General features: G+C 39.6%; 1 protein-coding gene and 1 long non-coding RNA gene across 2 annotated transcripts; one reads left to right on the top strand and one right to left on the bottom strand.

Annotated features, from left to right (window-relative positions):
• The first annotated feature begins 3299 nt into the window (after window positions 1-3299).
• crema (cAMP responsive element modulator a) lies at window positions 3300-19752 on the top strand. The gene is made up of 8 exons (XM_023424496.2): window positions 3300-3440; window positions 5076-5181; window positions 5524-5655; window positions 8250-8338; window positions 8458-8600; window positions 9350-9538; window positions 17115-17274; window positions 17868-19752. The coding sequence occupies exons 2-8, from the start codon at window positions 5086-5088 to the stop codon at window positions 18010-18012; spliced, it is 954 nt and encodes a 317-aa protein (XP_023280264.1). The 5' UTR covers window positions 3300-3440; window positions 5076-5085; the 3' UTR covers window positions 18013-19752.
• Window positions 8409-12413, bottom strand: LOC147818067 (uncharacterized). Its single transcript, XR_015438349.1, has 2 exons — window positions 11337-12413; window positions 8409-9549 (listed from the first exon to the last, which is right to left on the bottom strand). It is a non-coding gene; the product is annotated as an uncharacterized LOC147818067 (long non-coding RNA).
• Window positions 19753-21326: the final 1574 nt, after the last annotated feature.

The raw sequence follows: 21326 nt of genomic DNA, 5'->3' as shown, positions 1-21326 counted from the left end.
TCACAATGGAGTTTGCTCAGGGCTATGTATTACAACTGAGAAAAAAATGAAATAAACTACTCACTCTAAACACTCAGGGACAAAGGTGAAACTATAGAGGGAACAGAACAAAGAACACTCAATTCACCTTTGTCACCTGCCCAGTTAGCATACCTGTGTTCCTGCTGCTCTTCTGCCCAGCTGTCATGTGACCACACTTCCAACACAATCCATTATTTGAGAAAAAATGAAAATAAAAATGCAGTAATCCAATTTGCATTTTCATTTTCAAATACTCTTATGGGTGTTCTATGACCATATTAAAATGAAAATTGAAAAGCTGTTTGACATTTTATTTTTTAACAACTTAACCTGCTCTAGCTACAGTGACAATGTTCACTGTGCTCTTTTTGGGTCAAAATGAAAATGAAAAAGCAATCTGTCCTCTCATCATGGCAGGTAATCAGTTAGGATGCCACTTCCTTGCCACTTGTCACTTTTTCTGTCTGGGGCGCTGGCAGCAGCTAGTTGTACCAGTCCAAGTACGTTTTATATCCATACAATTCAATGGAAATTAACAGAGGTAAGATTTAAAGAATTTAAAATGCATTACAACAAGTGAAAGACGCTAAGACACAGGAGTCTGGTAGTCGTTCTGATCCCAGTTCCCAACAGAGATGGAACCAGCTGTGGGTATCAGCGCAGACTAGTGGGGATTAGGACTGACACAAAAATCCACAGTGATATGCAATAATGAGTGTTACTGCTAATTTTGTGATCTCCCACTATTGTGAGTTAAAATAATGTGGAACAGGACAGAACAGTGATTGGTAAAAAAAAAAAAAAAAAAAAAAGTCAGTTCAGTTTAACACACACACACACACACACACACACACACACACACACACACACACACACACACACACACACACACACACAGTGTAACAGAGTAAGATTCCAAGTAGAAATCCACTTATTTTTTAGAACATTGATATATCAACACTGTCAAGAAACTGCAAGAAGTTAGTCAATCAGATCTTTGCATCTTCACAGTTATGAATTGTCTAGAGCTGAGTCATTACATCACTATTAATTCATATGTTTATGATTTGATGTACACAGTAAGTTTGGGGAAAAAAGTTATAGCAGCTTTACCCATGAAAAAGCTTCAACTTGTCTGAAAGGACTGAAATTTTTACAGAATTAGGCTAGTTAAGCTGCCAAGGCCACAATGGACGCCCAAATACCTCTTTGATGGTATTAACAGCATGTAATTGTGTTATGCCTTCATCCCAGGCTAATTTTGTGCTAAAGAGCTGTCTGGCCCAGGTCATATGTGGATTCCTGCTGTCAGGCCTTTGTGCCCCCCAAGGGTCCCCCTTCTGCTGCTGGTGCTTGACCATCTGGAGCCTCCATGCTCTGACCGCGGGACAGGCCAAGGAGATAGAGGAAGAGGGAGGAGGAGGAGGAAGGAGCTGATGGGGAGCAGTGGGGTAAGGGGGACACAGGCCTGGATGACTGATGTAACACAGCTTAGATAATTAGAACAGTGTGGCACAGATCCTGACAAAATGATGGACAGCAATATTCTGTTCAGTGTGATGTTTTCAATTTATCTATCTACAATGTACAAATGTGTAGTGCATTATACCCCTGCATTATACTTGAACACAGAACTCTAAGCACACCTCATTCAGTTGTGGTTATTTGCTGAATGAAGTGCTTTACTCTCACTCGGTTAGAGATTAAAAGGGAGGGACTTGGCCACGCAGAGCAGTGCTCTTTGATAACAGCAGGGGCAATGTTTGAACAGTACGACCTCTCCTGGCACGCAGGAGGACAGATGGTGGCTCTGGGGTCAGCCAGAGTCAGATCTAAATAAAGGAATTCAGCTAGTTCAGAGCAGATTCTACACTCAACCCTCAGTACTGTACACACCTCAATATCAGAATGAAGTAATACATAGAAAACGTGATGTTAGAAAACTGTTTAGAATATATATGAGTTTATCACATGAGCTTTTTAAAAATAGTCTTTTTGAAAACCATCGCAACAAAGTAATTTTACTGTTTAACCTTAAATCTGTTTTTGGAATTTTTCTGGTGAAAGTCTCAATGAAGCAAACCTTCCATGTCAACTCTGTTTAGAAACTTTAAGAACTATATATAATCTTTCTTGTATAATACATTGCATGTATTGTGTTTATAAAAACCTCATTGAATCTTCATGGTGCACATGCTTAACATCTGCTTCCTTCCGGTAAATATCCTGAAAATTTCTCTTAAAAAATTTTATTTTTTACTTAAAGGGACTTTTTATTTTATTTTATTTTTTGATAAAGTTGTTGTTAACTTTGTTGTGTTACAGGATATCAAGCATCCTCCCAAAGTATACTGCCAGTGCTGATGAAGTGCAGAGTGAAACACGTGGCTCTTATCTTAAAATATGATCTTCAATCACATTTTTAAGGAGGTGTGCAGTCACTATCACAAACACTAACACGGAGCTGGTGCTTTTTTAAATTTTTATTAATGATGACATATATATTCTTGTGGAACGGGAGAATAATGCCTGTTCCAATCAAGGCCGGGTGTGATGAACTTTGCTCTATTTATAATGTCAATGACACCAAAGTTTAAGCTCATTCTACTTTTAGATTTATTTTTTAAAGCAGATAAAAAGAAAATGCAATACAGGCCCAAATGTTGATAAGACACTGTTGTAGCCTGTAATGCTCTTTCAGGTGTTGTTTACTTTTCAGCCAGTAGATGGCAACATAGCTCTGCTCTGTAAACATGTTACTGACCATAGGAAAACAGAAAAAATTGAATTGCTATTTTAATAATATTAACTATCTAATCTACATTATTACAAACTTGAATCATTTATTGATGGATGGATTGAAGCTGCTCCTGTATGAGAGAGCTATATTTCGCTACCTTTAGTTTTAAAATAACACACACAAACTTTTATTTCACGTTATATTATTTCAATGTTAATCGGTATATTTGCTTTTCCGACAGTAAATGAAAATATGAGTTCTATTTACTAATAAGCAAACAGGTTGTAGGCCTAGTTTAACTTTATAAAGACCTAATGAATTAATATGTCATGAATGGAGAATTTGTTACTAAGTAACTAACTGGGCAGATAAAAGCCTTTGAAGCCCCAAATGTGAACAAAATTACACACACTGCAATGTTTAGTGCTTTGAAGCGGTAGTGCGCTATTTAAAATAGGGCTACTCAGTGAGAGCGTTAGGTTCACGAGCAAAGCGATCGCGGAAGTAGGCAGGAGTTTGCCCTCTCGCTTCACCTCGACACTCTTCGACGTTAAACTGACTCGTCGGTCGACATTTTCGGCACTGCATCATCAGCGCTGACGTGGAAACTACGTGAGCGAAGGCACAGGCCGTCCACGCAGACTGTCATTAGTGACGAGTCAGACTACGTAAAACTTCGGTAAGTCACCGAAAAGCTGTCGCATTTTTGGTCAGCACAAGTTGGGCAGAGTTGAAAGGGGAAATGTGCAAATCACGTCTGCGCTGTGAAGCTTTTCATTAAAACTTTGGGCGGATGAATTAGCCCGACCAACATGGAGTAAAAAAATGTTCTCAGTTCGTTCAGCTGGCAGCGTTACACTTCTGTTTAAGTTTACAGAGCTGCGACAAGTCAGACGGACTGAGCTGGATATCGGAAATTGATCTAAACATGTCTCTTCAAAATAAAATATTGTAAAAAAAAGTCACATATATGAATATATATATATATTTAATAATATAGCCTATAACAAAAAGATGTACTGCTTGAAATAAAAGTAAAAAATGGAACATGTCGAGGAAGTTACAGTTGCCAACAGTTTCATTTTCAGTTTGTTTTACTAAAGAAGGGAAGTCAGTTTTTTTTTTGCCTTCATGAAGTTCTATGTGTGATTTGTGCAACTTGTCTTAATCGGAATGCGTGTATAGTCTACTTTATGTTACACACCAACAAAAAAGAAGTAGAAATTGTGTTTCATGTAGGGTTTTTTATATTAAGAGAAACTAAAAAATGAGTGTTTATAGTCTCCTGCTACACCTGTGCAACAGTGCTTCCAGAAACTGAACTGGCGTGTGGGGGATTTCTATGGTTCTTGAGTCATGCTTTAATTTCACAGTGGTTTCTTTGATTTCATTTTTGCAATAAGAAAACACTTTCTAACCAGATGTTTCATTCTTGTTTCAATAGCAGACAACATTGAATTGAGATAATGTGCTTAGAACATATCTTTATCAAACAGTGGACCTGTGGCTGTACACGTGGGTCCCTGAAATAAAAAAATAAAAAAAAGGAAATATTTGAACCACTATCTGCTTTCTGGCAGGTGAATGTGACTCTGTGATCCTCAACCTTAAAACTAAACCAGATCTTTACTCCTGTTATGCGCTGTCATTTTCCCTCTTGTCTTTGCTAACAAGAATAAAGAATCATTAATGACATTTGACGTTGTGACGGCCTCTGTCCTGGAGTGTGAAAACGTGCCAGACTGCCTGCTCCTGGCTGCTACCCTTAATGTGCATGAGAAATGGATGTTATGTAAAACTGCCAACAGAGATCAGATAGATCTTTATGACGCACACGCAAACTGGCAGATAAAACAAAACACAGAGTTTACGATTCCAATAAAAAAAAAAGCATATTGAATTTGAAGTGTGTACATTGTGTTTGGCTGCTTCGACTGTTATCATCAGTGTCATTTTGAAAGTGGAGTCAGAGTTGAAAAAGAGACAGATTTTCAGTTTAACTTTGGGTTTCGTTCTTTTCAGGTTGGACGCATCTTTTTAAACCTTCACGTGACAGTGAAATTCTGCACAAAACGTATTTTGACGGCTCATAAAACAAAAGAAAATCCAAGTTTATAGCCTTTAATAAAAGTTTATGATTATCCATGAAGCAATATCCTGTTGAACAAAGGGCAAATAACTTGTTCTAACTAGTTCTGGAAAATTCATGTTTGATTTATCCTTTTATTTGTGATCTGTGATAATGGTATTGGAGAAGACGGTATAAGGACGGCATCAGTAATAGTATTAATAATCTGCACGTCTGTCTGTCTAGGGGACTTACTATGGATACCTCAGTATCGTCTCAGCTTGACAGCAGTATAAATGACTCAGTGACGGATGGAGAGGAGAACCACAGTGAAGCCAGTCCATCTCCTCAGGTACACACACACACACACACACACACACACACACACACACACACACACACACACACACACACACACACAGCTTGTTATGAAGTATTAAGTAGGTAGTAGTAAGTAGTAGTGGCAGAGGAGGAGCAGCCAGGCAACAGTGACTCTTCAGCACGTAGTAGATAGTCATGGGAAAGTGTTAAAGTTGTTCAGCAAGAGATTTTTAGCCAATTTTTAAATAATCGTGGAAAATGTTCCCAACCACAATGACTTTCTCTTCTTTTTTCTTGTGCTCTTGACATTTTTTTTAATTTTTTTTTTTATATCTGTGGATTTTGGCATTATTGTTTTGATTTTTATTGGCAGGTACCTGTGGCAGCCGAGTCCCCCGGCGTGACAGTTGTCCAGCTGTCTGATGGTCAGACTGTGCAGGTCCAAGGGGTCATCCAGGCCCCTCAGACCTCAGTAATACAGTCACCACAAGTCCAGACTGTCCAGGTGAGGTCACATGCCTTAGTACTGTTTTGAACTCTAGTAAGCACAGTTTTTTTTTTTTCAAAACTAAGGATAGATCGGAGAAATATCTATAAGATATCAAGTCCATGCCCCGTCCGTAGTCTGTCCGTAGAGCAAGTCTCAAGTCAAGACCGGAGTCATTTAAGACAAGTCCAGGTTACTTCTCAAGTCATTTAGGAAAACTTCAAGTCAGATCTGTCAGAGCAAGTTCCCAGTTAAGTAACTGAAATCAGATTAAGTCAAGTCAGATCTCAGTTCTGTCAGAACGACTTTCAAGTCTGATCTCAAGTCATTCAGGACTGACTTAAGTTGAGTCTCATGTCGGTCAGAGAGAGTCTCAAGCAAAAGTCCTAGTGAAAGTCCTCATTTTGGTGACATTAAAGTCCAAGTCTCAGGTTTAAGGCTCTGGTGTCACCATTCAACAAAAAAAAAAAAAAAATGGAACAGTTAACACAGTAGGTTTTATAGAATCCTTCACAGGTTGTGATGTCAGAGTTAGTGTGTTAGTGAATGAGGATTTAGCTGCTACGTGTAGGAGGTACACTGGAGTGGTCTAATGCAGTGCACCTGTTAATAGGATTGATGTGAGCAGTAGGAGCTGAGGTTTAAGCTCATCAGTCTAACCTTCACACTCAGGAGATGTTGTTGTTGTTGTGTCTGCACAGTACGCCTACTCCACAAACTGTTAACACAGGACTTGCAGCTGTGTGATGATGGCCAAAAGTCATAATGCCACTGCTTCGCTGAATGGTTTGGTTTGGACGCACGGATGTTTCAGTATTTTGAGCACTTGAACAAAACAGTTTGTGGATGGGTAGTTAAAGAATAAAAGTTTATCAGTTCATTAGATTTGCTCACATCTGCAGCTTGATTTGCAAAGCAGAGGTTACTTATGTCATTTCATGAAAAGTGTCTTTACGAAGAAATCGAAAGAGATCAAATCTGCACGGTAAAACGGAGCAGATGCACACCACAAAGTGGTTTTGACAACTGATTTCAAAGTACTCACGTATTTCATATCAGTAAGTTTCATAAGTAAGAACTTCATCTTCAATGTGGTATTGGCAGAACCTTTACAATAACAATTACATTGTCATAGAAACAAATTTGCGTTACAGGTTCTTATTGCACAGTTCTGATTGAGACAGATGAAACACAGTGTAGATTCAAGACTAAAAACCGTGAGCACAGTAGCAGAGATCTGACAAATGAAGTCATTTTATGAACCTCTGCTTTCGAAGCATAAGCCGAGCAAGCAACAGACCCAATCTCTACACCTATAATTATCAATAAATGGGTATGGACACGCCCTTGTTTAACATTTGGCATACATCAGACACGTCTCGTCTGAAAGTACCAAAGCTGCCTTTGTGGTAACCCAAGCATTATGCTAGAGTGTGAGTCATAATAGCTCAGTTATTGATGACACAAAAGCAGGTCAAATTTATGTTTGTTATTACCAACAGTACAATTTGGGTTACGCAATGTAAACCTTTTATTCATGCCACAAGGAAATAATCCGTGTCAACTCTTACATTCACAAATAATTACAGGATGTAGAACTCCACTAAAACTAGGTTGAGACGTGTGATTGGTTGAAAAGATTAAAGGTCGCATATTGTATAAAGTGAGATTTCCATGTTTTTGATTATTAAGCAGGTCTAGTTTCTACATTAATACTGTGAAAGTATCAAAGCCATGCCCATGCCTTCACCCAGACCCGCTGCCCAGCCTTCGCAGGTTCTGCTTTCTCTACATTGAGATCATTTTTGGTACCTAAAGGTTCCATATTTTACATTTTTCCTGTGTTTTATTTGAAGTGTTTATCCATAAGAAGATATATTTATAGTTCTAAGAACCAAAAACCATCTCAATGTAGTTTTACATCTCCTCTCTCAATCTTCTCTATGGAGCTCTAGTAACAACAGGTCGGTGAGCTCTCAGCCTCTCTTCTGATTGGCTGACTGTTTTATGAGTGATCTAATAAAAATAAAGCAGATTTCAGGTAAACACTCACAGAAACCAAATCCTGCAAGGCTGGATGGTGGGTCCAGGTTGGCGGGGCTTGGGGCATGGCTGAGAGTGGTGATTGCTTTGTTGTGACATCACAAAGTTACAAAGTTATTAAGTCCTGACGGCTGGTTTTAAGGCTCAGTTTCTGAATACAGGCTGTGTGCATTTCTCTGTGGACTCAGCGCTATGATACTTTCACAGTATTTATATAGAACCTAGACCTGCTTTATAATGAAAAAAGACATGGAAATCTCACTTTATAAGACATGGGACCTTTAAAACCGCAAATATTTCTTCTTATTGATCTCAAAACTTCAAATAAAACACTGGAAAAAGTTTAAAATATGGGACCTTTAAGGCTTTAGATAAAAAGCTGCTTAAATTCCTTCTTTGACGTCAAACTTTACAAACTGTTATGTCAAACACATCCCAGTTCACTCATAAAAGTGTGAATGGAAAGTAACACCTCTTCGGAAACACCAAAGATGTTGCCAAAATGTAAAACAAACAAAACATCATTATTGCTTGCTCAACACTTTTGAATACCACATTGTTTTCTACAGATTGCTACTGTTGCAGAGCTGGAAGATGACGAGTCAGTCACAGACACTCAGAAGAGACGGGAAATTCTTTCCAGGCGTCCGTCTTATCGGTGAGAAGTCATCAGCAGTAAACAGGAGCATGATCAACAGTGTATGCTGCACAAAGTGTAGTCTGGTAGATTTAGACTGTTTATGTGGAATCATTTTATTGAATTCTCATCTCCCACAGGAAAATCCTCAATGAGCTTTCATCTGATTCGCCGGCAGTTTCTAAAATCGATGAAGAAAAGGCAGAGGAGGAGGTGCCGGTCTCGAGCGCAGCCTCAGCATCAGTGCCAACCTCCATCTACCAGACCAGCTCAGGACAATACAGTCAGTACACACATGGACAGGGGTGTCTGTCTACCTTTTCTAGTTCACCACTCTCAGGTGTAGAGAGTAATAACATGTTACACAATCAGGTCATTGCCTCTACACACTTCCTGTCAATAGATCATTTCCTGTAAAGAGTTTGAAAGGGAAAAAACAGTCGGTTCCACAAATATTTCTTTCTTTCTCAAGTAAATTAACAGGAAATTAAAAATGAAGGTTTTCAGTGATCAATGTTCAACACAGCAAGACTCCTGGATAAACTTAACTTACTAATATAACTGTAGCTACTTTGATGCTGTTTGATAATAACAATAATCTGAAATACTACAGTACCCAGGAGCTTCAGCGGCTGTCCCTAATGAAAGTGTAAAGTAGGAACATAAGTCAAAGCTATAGCATAAAAACACTTTGTTGTTCCAATCAGGAGCAAAAAAGAACTGCACCATGATTTCTGCCTCATGAAACATAATTTTAAGCTTAGACTGGATGTTTCTTGCTGCAGTGCTGCTGAGGAGTTGTTGTTGCTGTCTCTCATACCTCTGAATGCAAGTGGATAGCAAATGGACCTTGAGATTATTGTCCAATGACCAGATTTTTCCTTCAGAGTTTCATGTTCTACAAAGATAGAGAATAAGTGAGACCGCCTCTCACCTCACACTGAGAAAAAAAAAACAACTTTCTCTTAAACCCTTTTTACTCTGTATGAGGGAGATTGCAGTTTAGTAACTTAGAACTTTGATACCACACAGTTGCGATCACTCAGGGGAGAGCCGTCCAGCTGAACAGCCCTGGAGTGGAAGGCCTTCAGGAGGCTCAGAACCTGACGGTGGCCAGCTCTCCCACCCCGCAGCCCGGAGCCACCATCCTGCAGTGTGCAGCTCAGCCTGGAGACGCTCCACAGCAGTTCTACATCCAGGGAGGACAGGTTCTCATCCAAGGTATGGTTCAACTGATTTTGGTGAAATTTAACATGTCAGAAAATTTGGCATGAGATGGCGGAAGAACATGGTCATTTCCAGGTCCTCTTAGATTTTGTAATTACAGAAACGTGTGTAGAAAATGAGTGAAAGCGCTGCTCTACATACATCGACAATTTCCTCAGGTACCTTTTTAGAAATTTCTGACATCCGACAGCATGAGGAGTAACATTCATCTCTACAGTGACGTAGTATCAATTGAGGCTAAGATGACCATCTGTGTAAATCTGCAAATCTGTGTATTTAACACTAGAATGATGCTCAGTAGAGCACAGAACTCCACCAAGGCCGATGTCAAACAACAAACACCAGACTTCAGAGAAAGAAAATCAAATTCAAATTCAATTTTGTAAATGATCCTGATCTGCCCCAAAATGTGCCCCACGCTCAGTCCCTCCAACAAGTTCAGTGCAGATCAGTTCAGTACTTTTTGTGTAATCCTGCTGACAAATAAATAAACAAACAAACAGATACGGGTGAAAACATGACCTCCTTGGTGGAGGTAATGATAACCTCCAGTTGAAATAGGTGGATTCAGGCTTTGAGAGATTATGAAATTTTGTAAATGAAAATTCACAACCCTGGGTATTAAGCCATAGTCAACATAGTTTGTCCTGGATTCCATTCATTTTCAGAAGAAAAACATTCAAAATTCAAATCATTTTATAATTGTGTAGTTTAACATTCAGCTGCAAATGTAAGAATGATGAAGGAATTTAATATGACAGTACTTAAATTAGAAAAGAATATGTGAAACTATTCAAAAATGAACATGTCTGATTATTTCAGTTATTACAAATAATTCACTCTGTAAACGTGCTGTTAACAAAGGACATCAGATCACATGCTATGCCTCAGCAACAAGCGCCATACTTGTCATTGTGTACGAACAGAAAACAGATGGGGGGGCCGGTGCTCATTTATCACCATGCGCACCAGCATACTTAGATACTCTGAAACAGTCCTGGACTAATGGGTGGCCATATACACCATCTGATTACAGGGCAGCATCTCCAGGACATTATGGGCACTGTGGTGACCAAATGTAAATAAAGAAAAAAAGAGATGAATAAAATCTGTTTCATTTTGGCTTCGGGGATGGTTTCTCTAACCACTTACCCATCTTTCTGGAGTTCTCTTGGTTGTATAGTAACACACAGCCTCTGTTCTTTTAGTTGGACTGGATAAGTATCACTTAAATACCTAAAAAGTATAAAATGGATGTGATTTGGCCTCCCTGAATACTGAAATAGCAGAAATAAAAAAACATTGAAATGCTCAAAGTAAACTAGTTTGAAATATAAAAATACAGCCCATGCATAAAATGTGAAGAGTGTCAATTACCACAGTTAAAGTTTCTACATTTAAATTGCGGTCTGTGAAAAACAAATGTAACTTTGGGGTGTTTATTTTTTGGTATTGCTGCACAAAACAAAGGGTTGTGCTCTCTGTTATAACCTCTCTCTACCTGAGCTCACACAACTCAGCTGTGTGTCCTTCAGTGTTCGGAAGCCAAAATCTGGCATAGAGAGGCTGTGTGAATGTGGTCTGGACTCAGGTAGGACAGAATACCTGCACTGTGATCCAGGTACACTCCAACTCTGGAGGACTGGGGACTTGTGTGATTTGACATAAAATACTGTAAGAATGCAGCTCTAGTCTCGGGCTGTGGCGGCATCACTAAAACATCCACTTCAGTCACTGTCTGTGAGATCCTTTGCCCTTCCTCATTTACAACCCTATGAAGTTTATCTCTTACCTCTGACACAGCCGCTGTCAAATCTTCAAAGTATCGAAGAGGACGGGTGTTTGTGCAGAAGTGAAGTCTGTGGATTCATTGATACAGGAGAGTGAAGGCGTCCTCTGTAGAAAATAGGTGCAACTATTCTGTAGTTGAGAGCTGCTCCAGCACAACGTCTTTCCTCCCCAGATCAGCAGTCTCCTTCTCCAGCTTCTCTTGAAGTTTGTCACTGCAGTTTCCTGCTGGTGGACCTACATGGCTAGATATTTTTCCAACTCATCTTGAGCTCCCTCTGCCTCTCAGTCCTTTCTGCTGCAGCTGAGTCTGTGTCGTGGCCTTTATGTTCATCCACAGGGCAGAGATAACAGATACATCCCTGGTGAGTATGGCAGGAAAAACCCTCTTAACCTTCTTATGACCCAGAGCAGACGTTCTCCTGAAGCTTCTTGGTAAGGGGGACAAGCTAGTGTTTTTCAAATGTAAGTGAGTCATTGTGAAGCTTGAGGTGTTGCAAGCCAGACAGGACTTGAGGGCTTTCAGCTTGCTCCCAGTGCAGACATCACAGGCCGCATCTTCAGCTCCAGCATCGGATTTATCAGTCTGGAATCAGACCGGAGTCTTCTTCAGCTTCTTCCTTAAATCTGCCAATATGGTATTTTTCACCAGGACAGGCCACTGTGTGAGGTTCTGCCCACACTGTGGTCAGCTGTGGATTTTTTTTCTGATCCTGATCCTGATCCTCTTCATCCCAGAGGCTTTAAACGCAGCTCATAGGGTAGCTGTGGCCACAAGGAATAGCCACTGGATCCTTCAGCAGATCCAAACGGATTCAACAGTAAATCATCTCTGGGTCCGACTGAATTCCTTGCTGTGCTCTTTTTCAGTGAAAGTGAACGTCTGATCGCTTCACTCAACACAAAGAGGGCTCTCTGTTTCTTCTCTCATTCGTATGTAGTGATCAGCTGTGAACGGGCCTGTCTGCGCTTGCAGTTTGCTCTCATGCTGTAAACACCCATTCTTTAGCTGGCAGATCTCAGTAATGGGTGGGAGCAAGGAAACATCCGAGCCGAATGGAAGTTTTTTTTTTTTTTTTGTACCTGAGAGATCAGGAAGGTGAGACAGTAAAGTTTTAAAGGAACAGTTACACTGAAACTTTCAAAGTTTGTTCAGGAGAAGGAACCAAATCCACATCATCTTTTGTCTTTGCTCATTTCTGTTGTGAATTCTTGGATTCCATAGTTTTCTAGAGGCAATTGAACACACCAAATCACAACAAGTACAAGCTATTCACTGAGATAAATCATTCAGCAAACACATAGACTGTGATATATTTCCCTATTCAAGCAAGTTTCAATACTGCGCTAGTTCATGAAAAATGCATCAAAGAGTGGACAAGCATGGAATGCAGTAGAAGGCCATTAAAAGCAATGTTTCATTTTAATAGATATAGTAAAAACCCATTTTAAACCTAGTGAGTCACTTAGGTTTTATGTTGACAGCCAATTATTTTAAGAAAGCAATATTAACAGCAAGCTTAAAAACCACAAATTTAATGTTGAATTTTTGCCCCTGTGTTTGCCATAAATTTACAATCAGATGGGAATGACAGTCTTCAGATACTATGGTCAAATTGCATAACAAACTAACACTGAAGCACAGTCACACATAGTCAATTCCTGTCTAAAACAGTAAATAATCTGTTCATGTCTTTAGAGAAAATCAGGTCATATGCTCAAAGACTGTTGAATAGTCCACATACTGTATGTGTTGTTACTGACATCTTAATAATGATGCTTGTTTTCTTCAGATCCAGTCAGGGTTTTCTTGTTGTCATTAAGATCTGTGAACATGTCGGTGCGGGCTGCTCATTGACATTTACGTCTTAAGATAACACCGTCAAAACCTCAGCGACCATGTTCTGTTGAAATACTTCAGAAGCTGAGGTTGACATTTGGCTCATGATAATAATGTCAAACCAGCACTTAGAGAAGGGTTAGTTCGTTTTTTTTCTTCCTTCAAGGCAATTAGCCCACTTATTCCACTTTTTTTTATTGGTGACTGGAAATGGGAAGTGTGTTGCTTCCTGCGTGCCGTGATTTTTCCCATCCGGCAACTTGGTATTATATTTTCAAAGGCTTGGTTAAATCACTGTTGTGTGGGCAGAATTTAGCAGTGTGAACAGGGGACATGTTGTTATCCCATATAAATCACAAATAATGTAAAACCTCAATTGTCCTCATTCCCTCTGTCGTCCCTCCTCTGTTCTTTAAAGACACAAACACACACACACACACACACACACAATAAGTCCAATCAGGGTGCTCAACAGTTTGCACGGCAGCCACTTGGGACACAATATCCTCTTGTTTGTTGAGCGTCTCTCTAGTTGCGTCACTGGTGCTAAAAATACAACCCCTCCACGACCAACCTCCCCCTCCCTCCCTCCCTGCCTGACTGCCTGCCTGCCCAGCTCACATTGTGTTTCTCTCTACTTCGGCGTCTGATCCGCGGGAGGGTGGGGGGAAGGGGTGGGAGGGTGGGAGGAACTCTAATCCAGGGTGTTTTACTGACTTCAGCGGGCAGGAGTGATGTCATTGTGATGTCAATGCCTGTAATTGTAATCGGGCTGCAAAGTTGGCGAGTGACCACTCTGATGCAGAGAGAGCTGAGAGGGAAAAGGGAGAAGGAGAAGGAGAGAGAGAAAGAGAAAGATAGAGGCTCTAGTGACAGCAGAGAGGAATAAGGGTAGAGGAGTGTGTTTTTGTGTAGAGGTGTTCTGCTGCCGTTGTGCTGGATTATTGGAAACGAGAGATGGCTGTAACTGGGGATGAGACTGAGTCAGGTAGAGTTTCTCTCATACATATTTTTTTATGTCTTGTGTCCAAAATCTGCATCTGTTCTTGCTGCCTTTTAGTGACATGTTCATGCATGTATTGAGTATGTTGTCGGGTGTGTTTTCCTATAAGGATTTTAAGTATTTATAAGTTTGCACCTGCAGATAAATTGAATGAAAAGAATAGAATCATTTTGAGATTATTTGTCCTACAAATATTTTAATTATCCAACTGTTTAGAACAAATGTTTTTCTTCCCAAGTAACACTGATGCAATTTGGATTCATTTTGCATTACTTCTACTTCATGCATTGTGAAACTGAGCAGGAAACTTGCCACATGTTCGATAGCTTTCCTTCCCAATTCAACACAGGAAAAACCCTGACACTTGTGAAAGGGTTGTGTTGTAAAAAAGAGAGATCTAACAAACCAATAAGCGTTTGGTTGGTTTGCTCAACTCTGTTCCTGCCAGTCTGTATCCCGCTGTTACACACACGCACACACAGTCCGCTCTCTGACCTACTCCCGTGGTTGTCAGGCAGAAACGCAGGGAGGGAGGTTGGGGGGGGTAAGAAGTAAAGGGGCGGGTGGGAGTAGGGGGGTAAGATAGTCGTCTGTTTGACGTCACTCCAGTTTCCTGGAAGAGAAGCCAGGCAGGGAAGAGAGAATGCAAAACGGGCGAGTGAAGACGCACACACTGACGTCAGCACAGCGCGAGTCACTGTGTTATCACAATGAGAGAGAAAAATACAGACGCTCTGTGTGTGTGTGTGTGTGTGTATGTGTGTGTGTGTGTGCGTGTGTGTGTGTGTGTGTATGTGCGTGTGTATGTGTGCATGTGTTTACACCTGCTGTGTCTGTTGTGTGTTTGTGTGTGAGTGTGTGTGTGGGAGAAGACGTAAACTTCTCAGGAACAAAGTGAAAAGGAGAAACTGAAATGGTGAGAGAGAACAGGCAGAGTGGTTAACAGTTGAGTCATCTTTTAGATGAGTCAACTCAGACAGCACAGAAACCACATCCAGAAAGCTGCTCCCTGCTGCTTTTTCTAGAATTGGCACCACTTTTACTGACAAATACAATAAACTACCAGTTATCAGTAAGACACACAGTGGTTTGTATTATGGTTAACACAACATCACTTACACACACACAAGTGAAATTGTAAGGCAAAACTTATTTGTGTACACAAAGCCTTAATATATCCATTGAGTTAATAATATATGTGCATGAATTAACAGAACAAAATGTTAACCAATGTTAATATTTTACTGTATGTTTAAAGGTCCCATATTGAAACTTTTCCTGTGTTTTCTTTGAAGTTTTGATATCCATAAGAAGATATATTTGATATGTAATATAATGTAACAATGCTTTGTATTTTTAATAACCAAAAACCATCTCAATGTAGTTTTACATCTCCTCTCTCAGGCTTCTCTCTGGAGCTCTAATAACAACAGATCAGTGAGCCAATCAGAAGAGAGGAGGCTCAAAGTCTCTCCTCTGATTGGCTGACTGTTTTATGAGTAATCAAATAAAAATATAGCAGATTTCAGGTAAACACTAAGAGAAACCAAATCCTCCAAGGTTGGATGGTGGGTCCATGTAGGCGGGGCTTGGGGCATGGCTGAGGGCAGTGACTGATTTGTTGTGACATCACAAAGTTCCAGAGGCTGGTTTTAAGGCTCAGTTTCTGAATACAGGCTGTGTGCATTTCTGTGTATACTGAGCACTTTGATACTTTCACAGTATTATTATCGAACCTAGACCTGCTTTATAAAAACATGGAAATCTCACTTTATACAATATGGGACCTTTAAGAGATGTCTAAGATACACAGTAAGCAAACAAGTCTAGAGCATGTCCATGTATTACAAATCTGCATTACACCTAAGCACCTTATCTACATTAGACTATGGACTGATAATTGTTTATTTTGCACTACATTAGGCTACACAGTTACATATGTGTGTGCACCTAACTGATAGCAACTTAATGTTGAAATGTTAAAAAGAAAGTTCATTAGTGTCAAACCATAGCTGCTAGCCTTCTGCAAACTCTCTGGAGCTCCAGAGTATCAACAAAAACACAAATCTTCAGTTTCTGCAGTTACAGCCACTTGACAATAATCCTAGAGTATAAATTACTAATTCATGCTCACGAATTAAGTACTTAAAGAGAAGAAATTACCAATTTGGGGTACAATTTATAATTCAAGAGCACAAGTTATGTGCACAAAAAAAGCACTTCTGACTCCTGCTGTGCTGCACAGAGGCCTTACCACTTGCTTATTACTCCACACAAAGGAAAGGCGTCATATCCTTTCTACACACAAACAATGCATCATTTAATGACAAGAAATTATAATAATTTTCTGATGAGTGCACATTTCTCTTCATGAGTGCTGTTTACAGAGTAAGTAAAATAAGTGTAATTCGGCTATTTGAATTCACTTCACTCGTCTGCTGTCATTCAACCAGCTGTGTGAGTGTGGATGAAATAATCAACAATATGCCAGCTCATTCTGAAACACTGAACTGGGGCGACTGCACATTAAAGTTTTTAAGGGCCACCAGGGAACAAAAATGGGAAAACCCCCCAAAAAAAACATTCAAAGCTCATGTGCCAACAAGTCAGGTCATTTAAGAACAAGTATGTGTTCAGCAGGACAGTCACGGTCAGTGGAATTCACCTTTTAGACAGGAAGGAGAGAATAAATGTTTTTGGCTGAAGTTGCTGTCTAACATCCTCTGATGAAATGCAGGCGAGTCGACTGTTATTTTAAGGGGAAATGTGAACAAACTGACTTTGACTGTGATTGACGTTCGTTAATTAATAAAAACTGTAAAGATCGGTCATTGTTTCCTTTTCATTGAGAATATGTCATTACAAAAGAGGAATACAGGCCGCAAAAAGTAAACAGAATTTGGAGCTCTAATGCTTTTTGTCCATCTTCCCCCACGTAGCTGCCACAGGAGACATCCCTGCCTACCAGCTGCGTTCGCCCAACTCGGGCCTGTCTCAAAGCATTGTCATGGCTGCGTCCCCGGGCACCATGCAGAACCCCTCGTCGCAGCACGCTGAAGAGATCACCCGCAAGAGGGAGGTCAGACTCATGAAAAACAGGTAGGAGCTGGTGTCAGTAGCAAAACATAGTAATCGAGTTGTCGGTTTTGGGAAATCTCCCAATACTGACCCTTAAAGTTACTAAACAAGAAAAATATTCGTGGAAGTGAGAAGGGTTTGTAGAGTATGTAACTGCTTCTGGAGATGAAATAAGCCTTAAACGGTTGATTCTTATTTTTTGGATTAAGATACAACCATGATTTCCTAGTTCATACACTGAAATGAAAAGATTCAACCGGGGCTTCATGGAGTTAGAAACTCTGACAGAGCTGTGATAGTCTGGAGGTATACACACTTTGTGTTGCCAGAGTGACAAGTCACAAGCGTTGTAAAGGTCAGCATATTCTTCTGTAGATGTGCAAATGTTTCTGCGCCCCTTGATTCTTTATAGTTTGATAAAGAAATGCTGGAGCAGGTAAATGAATGTTTGTCTGGACAGAAATGTGGAAGCAGTTTGCTAATAATACAAGAAGGAGACAGCCATAAAAACATCTGCTGTCTTGGATTGTGCATAGCTTACGTTTTGTCTGGACCCCTAAATTACATTTTCATCAAGAGACTCAAACCTATTTTCCTGCTCCTTTCCTCTCCAGGGAGGCAGCTCGTGAGTGCCGCAGGAAAAAGAAAGAGTACGTCAAGTGTCTGGAAAACCGCGTGGCCGTGCTGGAAAACCAAAACAAGACCCTGATTGAAGAGCTGAAAGCACTGAAGGACATTTACTGCCACAAAGCTGAGTAGCGGCGGCTGTTTGTGGTCACGGGCTGAAGACAGTGCCGTTTACAAACTGCTACAGCAAAATGAAAAAAAAAAGAAAAGACTCTGGAACAAAAACTGCTTTGCCCGTCTTTGTTTCTCTGCTCACTCAGGCCTGGTTTACACCGAATTCAAGAAGTGTCCCGGGGAATTCGAATAGCTTGAGCTTGCCAGTTTTGCTCTTGTCTCTTATCTTGTGCCCTTTTGCATGTTGAAGACTCAAGTGTCGTACACACTATGCTTGCTGTTACTGCTGTGCATGGTGCGAAGCCAGCCAATGAAAGCCAGCTGAAGAAGAGGAACAGGAAGAGGAAATACAGGTGCTTCCTGAAAATGCACCGCTCAAGGACAGAGATTACGAAAAAAAAAGAAAAACCTCAGCAGGTCAGTCAGGACTTGCTACCAGCAAGTTACTCTGCGGTCAGACCAAGTGCACAAAAAAAAAAAAAATAGCTACGCAGATCCACCACCAGCTGCAACCAGGCGACTCTTACCATGTTTACCTGATAATGTCATACATGTAATTTACGCTTCTTTTCCTAGTCGTTTCATGCATTCCTCCATCATGCAAAAACACAATTAAGGGGAAACGTCTTCAAGCGTTTTGTCGGTGAAGTGATTTCCTGGATTTCATCAGCCTGTTTATACTCTTTATTAGGTCAAAAAGTCTTTTTTTTTTTCAAGAAATACCAGTGAAGTAAAAGATGAAAATCCTCTTATGTTTGGCTGTTTATCAGAACTTCAAATATATATGTTGAGAGGCATTGTATGAATGAAAACCTAATTTTTCATCACTGAAGTGAGTTGATTGCAGTTTTGGAAATGACAGAACACAAGTGTTCTTTAGTCAAAAGCACAGAACGAACCAAAGCGTCAGTGTGGATATTATTAAGATTTATATTCTATTACATTTATTTGAAGAATTTCACGCCACACGTTTATATATTCTACTAAGCAAATGTTACCTATTCAACATGTTTTTTAAAAAAAAGTGTAATTGTCAATTCTCTCCTGAAAAACCTCAGTTTTCTTAAGAAAAAGCTCAAACAGTAACTGTTGTGCTTTACTGCGTCAGTTTTGTTTATTTCAAATCATGGATATCCATTGTGGAATAAAACTGTATTTGATTCCGGCTGGATATTAAAATGCTCTGTTTAAAGGGTGATGCCAATTTCTTTTATTTTCTTTTTTCCTTTCTTTTTTTAATGTAAAGTAGTTTTATTTGAATTATAATATATCATCTTGTGTTAATGTTTCTGCTGGTATGGAAAAGTGCTCGCTTTCTCTGTTTCAGCTGATGTAGTTGGTGAGTTTGTTCCATTGAATATTCTTTACTGTCCGGCCTGTAGATGACGATAGGAGGAGCACTCCTCTGCGTAACAGACCATCTCCTTTTGGCTGCCAAAGCTATTCAAGTAGCAGTTAGGCGTTTAACTACTTAGCTCAGTAACAACATTATGAATCATCCTGTGGCAGTCTTCATATTCACCACCCAAATGACCAGGTGTGTTTTCACAACTGAATGTCCCTTCTGTTAAATTCTGTGTTACAGCAGGTGATGATAAAATTCAGGTTTCCTCTGATATCAGCTGACTTTGTGTTTCTTTTTTTCTTTTTTTTTTTGCTGTTTCAAATGGCTCCACCCCTTACCTTAGTGTACTTCCTTGTTTGAATTGTAAAAACCAAAACTATTTTTTGTTTATCTAATAAAATATTCAAATGTGACTTGGATTGTGACTTATTGATCGCCCAGTGCTCTTGCATTCTAAATGTCCTGCCTCGATTTGGTACCAAGAGCTCCTTAATTACTGTACCTTAGATATCTTCAATGTTTTGTATCAAAAGGAATGAAAATCAATGAAAGAGTACAAAGTATGTATATATGTAAGGTACAGTTTTATTTATTGATCATTTGATCATCATTATTAGTTATTTTGACATCTCATTTGTCATTTTATACACTTTCTCTAACTCAGTGTTTCTCATGTCATGCTTTTTATGAAACAAAAAGATGAATCAGAATATAATTTTGACCACATATACAGTATATACCCAATACAAGTCAAATCAAATCAAATTTACTCAAAGACCACATTTAAAAACAGCAAACAGCTGACCAAAGTGCTGTACAACATCAACTTAAACACAATAAACACAGAATAATCAAAGTCCTGGGAGCCAAAAAGAACAATTTCTGATTAGTTCTGGTTCAGCTGGAGGTAGTTTAGAGCCATCCAAGCTCAAATTACCCTGGTTGTTTGGTTGTAGGGGTAGACAGAGCTGAGTGTCATCACCATAACAGTGGTAGGAGATTCTGAATGAGTTTCACTAAAGGCAGGATGTAGATGGTGAAAAGAATGGGACCTAGGACAGAGCCTTGGGGGACCAATTTAATGCAGTGCCAGTAACACCGCCTTCATACTTTCAGCCAGTCTATTAAGATGATGTGATCAGCACAACATATACACACAACTGACATCAAGGCCAAAGTATTCAATGTCGTTACGGCATACTTTTAGCTACTCCTACCTCTGTATGTACAGCCATGTGTTGTGTAAGGCAGTAGCACAATATCTCTGTCTGATATCACAAGTGTAATTTCAAATGAAATTATACAATTTAAAAATATAAATGACATAAATACTCCTGAATTTGTGGTCACAGAAAACATGCTTATGTGCTTATATATAGCCTATTAATTTTTTTTTCAAATATCAAAGCATTTCAATCTGTAAAAAAATACATCGGACAAATGAATTGAAACTGGTGAAAACAGCATTATGAGAAGGATGTTATTAAGCCAACTAAGGTTTCAAGAGCCAATAAAACAAAATTACTTTTTAAAAAGGGGGATGCGCATGGAAATAAGTAGTTTCCATAGCAACCCCTGGCGATAAAACATTGATCTTCAAGGGGTTGATGGTGATAAAAGAGGAGATAATTCTGTGTGATTCTTTATTGAAGTCGGATTAGTTGTTTTCCTCCTACTGGTGTGTTGTAGTCTCACATGCATCCAAGCATATTATACAAACACAACTCTGTTATCACACTGTCTCAGACACACACACACACATACACACACACACCAACACACCCATACACGCTTTCTGTCTTTATCTTTCACAGACACACACTACATAAACACATAAAACTCTCATTCTCCTTCTCATACATTATTCACACACACACACACACACACACACACACACAAACACACACACAGGTGAAAGCCTCTGCGGGAAACCTTGAAACGGCTCTTTATGAACAGAAAACCTTGTGGCTCCTCAACACTGAAGCAT

Source organism: Seriola lalandi, unplaced genomic scaffold, assembly GCF_002814215.2.
Source record: "Seriola lalandi dorsalis isolate HSWRI2012SDOR001 ecotype SW California unplaced genomic scaffold, Sedor1 jcf7180002054736, whole genome shotgun sequence".
Classification (NCBI taxonomy): Eukaryota; Metazoa; Chordata; class Actinopteri; order Carangiformes; family Carangidae; genus Seriola; species Seriola lalandi.
The sequence above is the reverse complement of the archived record's forward strand: the minus strand, read 5'-3'. Positions and strand labels throughout refer to the sequence as shown.

Bases quoted from the DNA above. Each gene is read 5' to 3' on its own strand.
- crema (XM_023424496.2), top strand. From the start codon at position 5,086: ATGGATACCTCAGTATCGTCTCAGCTTGACAGCAGTATAAATGACTCA. The intron at 8,601-9,349 runs GTCAGTACACAC...GATACCACACAG, and splicing joins GACCAGCTCAGGACAATACA to TTGCGATCACTCAGGGGAGA. The intron at 9,539-17,114 runs GTATGGTTCAAC...TCCCCCACGTAG, and splicing joins AGGACAGGTTCTCATCCAAG to CTGCCACAGGAGACATCCCT.